Here is a 6,586-nt window from a genome sequence, read left to right on the forward strand (position 1 = left end):
TAGATAAAAATCCAAAATGCGTCCTTTCAGGAATAAAATTGAAATATATAGTGAAAAATGTATGACAATAATAATAATAATGATATTAAATCATAACATCTTAAACAATCAGGTCCATTTCCAAAGCGCGCGATAATCTTTGTAGTTTTAAAATATGATAATATATACTGAATATTATGTACACAACTAAAAGAATAAAGAAATAAATTTTAAAACATTTAAAATAAATATGTTGTACAAGGAATATTATCAAATTATTTTAATTATTCAGCATGGCACATATACTTAAAACTAATTTAACCAGATGAGAAACCACTGCAAATAGTAGAGTTATAATAGATATAGTTCATATCGATTGATCTAATAATAATTCGTTAATTTAGGTTTCTCTCTTGCGAATGTACTCTTACCTTTATATATAAATATAAATTTTGTTGTTGTTGTTATTTCATTATGCTTCGGGTTAACACAGAAGTAAGTACGTTTGTGCTAGCAAGTTTTACTTTGATCTTACAATTAAAATCGAATTGAACAAAAATACGTTAATTGTTCTTCAATTTGAATAGTGTAATATTGTTTAACTTCGTATGTTCCGTTTCTATTTAAAAGTAAGAAACTTATATTTATTATTAATAATAAATTAACACATAATGAAAATAACATGAAATAATATAAGAATAGTAATTATATATAGGTATTTAAATAATAATCTATTCATTATCGAGATGATACAAATGTATTATGAATATGTTATTTTATTATCTTTTTATTTTTAGTATATGTACAATTACTTTTAACAATATTATTAATTTTTTCAATTCATTACTGACTAAATTATTTTATAAGATTATTTCCAAATCTAATACCGACTTCTGATGTTTGTGACTTTTTTTATGTTTTTTTTTTTTTCTCTGTAAAACTATAATTGTCTTTCGTCTGGATGAATATATTTTTGTTTTGTTTCTTATTCAAAAACGTATAAAATTTGAAATATTATTACAGTCTATTAATTACACTCGTCGAGAACATCTCATCATCTTGAAACGTATAATATCACTGAGTCAGGATATGGAAGCTACATCATAATATAGATAACGTTAAAAAATCGTTTATTAAGTCCTTGATCACCTAAAATTATAGGTAAGCATTTAAATTATTTATCTTTTACCAGCAAACGGCTAGTCAAAAAAGAAATATAGAAATATATTCAAAATATAGAAATTATGCTTTTATAATAAAATTTAAAAATATAAGTAATCAAGAGAAAACAATACGAGAATAAATGAAGAAAAAAGAAATAATAATAAGTATATCAATTGTTGTAGTAAACCAATGATTCACTAACCTAAAAATTAATTAAATTATAAATATCATATTATATATATAGGTGAAGAAAAAAGTAAAGTAAATATAAGGAAAGACACATAAAAGTGATAATATCTAATATAAACTATTTACATTAGAAGTTGACCAGCCTATTTTATATATAAAAGTTCCTTGTTTAGTTTTCATCTTTTAAATACCTTGTGTATACGCCCTATATAACTTTCTCGATTTAGATTGAATTTAAATAAATAAACTATTAGAAATAAATACATTTAATTTAAATAGAATCTTAAAGGCGAAATAAATTTGATTTGGAATAACTACGGGATGATTTTTTGTGGCTATCTGTTAAATATGCTTTAATGAAAATCTGTAGTAATAGATTTTTCTTATTAATATTACTTAAATTCTATAAAATTATTATTATTAAAGTTAGTTATTATTTTTTTCTTTTTCTTTACCAAAAGAGTTTTATTGTATTTCGCACATTATAAAAAGTTTCTGGAAATTGTATAGGATTTATCCTGCCCGGTACTTCGAGAAAGTGTGGATATCACAGGTTAAAATTTGGCTATTGAAACTTTGTTACAGTATCCTTTTTTATCGAATAAATGATACATATTAGGGAGGAAAAATAATATTATAGCTTTATTTAATTTGCAATATACTATTGAAATGCGAAAAGTTGATATAAAGCAGAAATCCTTAAAAGTTTTCGGATAACATAAAACTCCAGCAACCCATAAAAAACAGTTTAAACACCACTGAAAGAATAGATAGTTAGGGCAATACATCAAACATTGTTCTACATTGCAAATTTGCATTACAATATTTTTCCGGTTTTAGCTCCATTGTAAAAATTGAAATATTCGCGAGAAACTTTAAATATGTATCTTAATTGTTTTTTCTTCTTCTAGTGGACAAATAAGAGAAGATGATTTTTCAAATCTTTGTCATATTTTTAATAACGTTCACACCAATCAACACTACATCTTGCAAGGAGAATTCAACTTGCGAATGCCCGTCAAAGAAATCAGAGGAATTAAATATTGTTTGCGATGTTGATAATAGTACAGGGTACACCGTCAACATTAAATCAAGGAATAATATAACGGTATATACAAGGAAGATTTCTTATTCAACCAGTTTTCTTCAAAATGTTTACGTATTATAAACTACAAAAATAGTTTTATATTAGATATAGATTTTTTCTCAATATCACTATCATCTTATAAAAATTAAATTAATCAATTTGTTCGAGTAAAATAAAATGATAAAATTACAGATCGTTTGTAAAAATTGGAGAACATGGGAAAATTTTTATATTAAGGGATGTCTATCCGAAATGATACTTCAATCTCTGAGCTTCGAACAATGTGGATTACCAAATGAATGTAGTTTAAAAGGCATAGCAAAACAATTAGGAATAACGGGAACACACACCCTTATCTTTAAATCTTTTAAAAACCTTTTCTCAAGCCTGAAAAGACAGCATCTTCAAGGATTCGAAAGTGTGAAATCACTAGTTTTATCCGGTAATGGTTTATATGATATTTCTAATGATCTTCTTTTCGATTTTCCCGAACTGGAGTATATTGACTTATCAAATAATAATTTTGACCTACCTGATAATATTTTTAAAAAAACTCCGAATCTAAGACGAATTATATTAGTTTCAAGTGGAATAGACACGATATCTCTTGAAACATTTTCTACGTTACGAAATCTTGAGTTTCTAAATATTATGTCAAACCGTTTGGAAAAAATCGACGGTGACACAATTAGTCATTTAGCATCTTTAAAAAGTCTTAATCTTGCAAGGAATTTATTATCGGTTCTTTCGTATTACACTTTTCGTGGGTTAAAGAATTTGAAGATGCTTGATATTTCTATGAATTATTTTACTTCTCTACCAGCAAACCTTTTCGATCAAAATAAAAAATTGCGAGAATTATATCTACATAATAATAGAAATGAAATGAGCACCTTGCCAGATAATTTTTTGGCGAATATGACGAAGCTTACAGAAGTCCATTTGAACAATAATGGATTTTTATTTTTACCAAAAAATCTTTTCTGGGGTTCATCATCTTTACAGTATATCTTCTTAAACGATAACTCTCTTGTTACTTTACCCGAGAATTTCTTCCGTGGTCTAAACCAAGTTAGAAAACTGTCAATAAATAACAACAAAATTAAAACTCTTCCCGATAAAATCTTTGAAGATATGAAAGAATTAAGAGTACTCGATTTGTCCAACAACCTAATTGTAAAGGTATCAAGGTAAATAAATAAAATATTTATGGAGAATATATTTTTATTATATTTTTTTTTAAAAGTGATATTTTTTAGAGATCTTCTACTCGGCTTGCGTTCTTTGAATGAATTAAATATGGAAAGAAATCAATTAAATGTTATTGATAGACAGTCTTTATTTCCCCTTACAAAACTTAGCATTGCTAAGTTTTCTCATAATCCCCTAACATTAACTTACGTAAATGGAAGATTATCAGTTTTTTATACAAATCAATATCTCGAAGAATTGTATTTATCGAACTGTAGCATAAATAATTTCTTTAATGATTGGTCGAGTGGTAACATCCATTTAAGATTATTAGATTTGAGTCACAACTCCATTACAAACGTAACGGTAAATAACAAATACTACTATTCAGTCATACTTTTAAATTATATTATTTGCATAAATAAACAAGATAAAATCAAAATTGAAAGTTAATACATTTTCTTTTTATAATCTTCTACATTTAGTAATATTTATTTTTTTCTTCTGCAGTTGTCTTCATTCATTTTACCGTCAATCGAAATTACAATCAATTTGAGTTACAATAAAATAAGAAATATTCATTTTGATAAGATCGAGGAAATGGTATCATGGCGTTGGGAGAACCGAAATATTGCTATCAACTTGGAACACAATCCCTTATTATGTGATTGTCCCTTATATGATCTTTTGCGTTATCATGAAAGAAAGATGTCTAATCTTGTTTACAATTATTATAATATTATAATGGGAAATTTAACGTGTGTACAACCTGATGGAACGAACGAAATAGAAATTAGTAAACTGAAATCAAGCACTTATGAATGTCTCGAGCACGAATATTTTAAAACTGAAAAAAAATGTCAAAATGATTGTACTTGTAGTATAAGACCGTCAGATAATACTCGCATTTTAGATTGCTCGTATAAAAACATGTCAGAATTTTTAATCGATGAGACAAGAGTGATTTTTCAGAGAGACAATCCTATTATATTAAATCTGACAGGAAATTTTTTAACGGAGATACCATCAACGGAACCTTTATATCCAATAAATGTTACCTGTCTCTTATACACATCTAGATGTGTATAAGAGACAGTAAACATCACAGGTTTACTCTTATCCAATAACAAAATATCTTCAATAACGATTGATAAATTACCATATAGCCTCAAAGTATGTTGCTTAATATTTTAATATTTTTTATTTCATTCGTTAGAGATATATACAAAATTTTTATTTATTATTCTTATTTGTTTTTAGTTATTGGAATTACATAATAATAATATTTCAAGAATTTCTGTTTACGAATTGAATTATTTGAAATCTATATATTGGAAAAAATTCACTTTAAGTGGAAACCCAATTATATGTGATTGCAATAATGGAGGTTTAATTAATTTCGTTCAATCACATCGAGCTTATTATAAAGATCTAGATAATTTAACATGTGAGGACACGCTTCTTCCTATGCATCAAATGAGCATAAACGAATTGTGTTCATCTTATTTACTATCGACTTTTGGTCTTGCAGTTCTAAAAGAATTCGTACGTTTTAGTTTTAATGATATTATTTATCGTTCTTTGAAAAACACTGTGTCTTAAGTATTACTAATTAATAACCAAATCAATCCTACTAATTCTTTAACGAATTTCAAATGTCGTCTTAGTGATCCTTTATCCCTTTTCTTCTATGTATCCGTGATTGACTTGGATCTAAAAGAGAAAGTATAATATGAAGATTACTGGTTCCTTCGTTTACCTTTTATCTTATCAGTCTTATATTGTACATTAAAAGTATAGTATACTTCATCAGAAAAATAATATTTGTCTTCGTTTTAATCATAAAAATATTTCAAACTAATATAAGATAATAATTGTTTAGTGTTGTTACTTTTTCATATATAATATTAGAGACTAATAACTTTAAGAACATTAAAAACTGCTTTAAAAACCCGTAATTTTACTACGTCATATCTAACATTTAATGTGAATTATTTTATATATTTCATTATCACTTTTACAAATACACATTATTATCTCATATTTATTGTTATTTAATTGTAATGTATTATTTTGTTTATTTGAATCGACAATGTTCGTTTTGAAGTTTTTGATTATAATTTTCGTAAAGTAGGTAGTTTTTATAAATTAGAAAAACTACAATACTTATTGAAAACAAAGAATATAAAAAGACTCTCTATACATAGATAGAAAACAAAAAATAAATCAGAAAGAGCTAGACAATATATCTGAAAATGATATTTCAAATACTATTTTAAAATGTAGATTTCTCGAAATTGAATTAAAATAGTACTGAAATATCAAATGAAATATTTTGATAAATAAAGTATTTTATTTTATGCTGAAAATGTAAATAAAATATTTTATTGTGATAATCTAAAGTACAAGTAAGCAGAAATAACAAAGGTAAAGTAAAAGTAAAATACTGACCCTATAGATTTTTTCTAATGTCATATTATATCATGTAATAATATTATAATATAATATTATGTATATTATTTAATATATTTTTTGTATATTTTTACTAATCTTTGTTATGAAGATAAAATGTGAGAAATTGTAATGTAATGTAAAAGGAGATATAATTCAAATTCACAATGATTTTAAAATAAAGTCGAAAAATACGCAAATTTTAGGATAAGTAGCTTTTAAATAAAATACTATTTTTAGAAGTATCATATGTTAAACAAATAAAATTTGTTATACTAAAGAATACCTGTATCAAATAAAAGTAAATAATAATTAACAGTTTATGATGTACAGCAGTATTATAACCAGACCTGAACTTTACCTTGGCCCTTTTCCTGGATTCAATAATATGTAATCTATATTTCTGATATTTAAAAAGCTATATCAATTAACGTAAGAATATAGTAAGAAAACAGAACTTGCATTGATTGTAAAAAGGATTTTAATTGTTTATTTTTCTCTAAAGCATTGACTAAAAGCGAAAAA

At 25.0% G+C, this 6,586-nt stretch overlaps 1 protein-coding gene across 1 annotated transcript; it reads left to right on the forward strand.

Moving 5' to 3' along the window:
- Positions 1–2,671: 2,671 nt before the first annotated feature.
- LOC122519228 (protein toll-like) lies at positions 2,672–5,212 on the forward strand. The gene is made up of 5 exons (XM_043638563.1): positions 2,672–2,861; positions 3,000–3,609; positions 3,679–3,976; positions 4,121–4,693; positions 4,871–5,212. The coding sequence occupies exons 1-5, from the start codon at positions 2,672–2,674 to the stop codon at positions 5,210–5,212; spliced, it is 2,013 nt and encodes a 670-aa protein (XP_043494498.1).
- Positions 5,213–6,586: the final 1,374 nt, after the last annotated feature.

This window comes from Polistes fuscatus, unplaced genomic scaffold (assembly GCF_010416935.1).
Source record: "Polistes fuscatus isolate 324 unplaced genomic scaffold, CU_Pfus_HIC Scaffold3, whole genome shotgun sequence".
In the NCBI taxonomy this organism is placed as follows: Eukaryota; Metazoa; Arthropoda; class Insecta; order Hymenoptera; family Vespidae; genus Polistes; species Polistes fuscatus.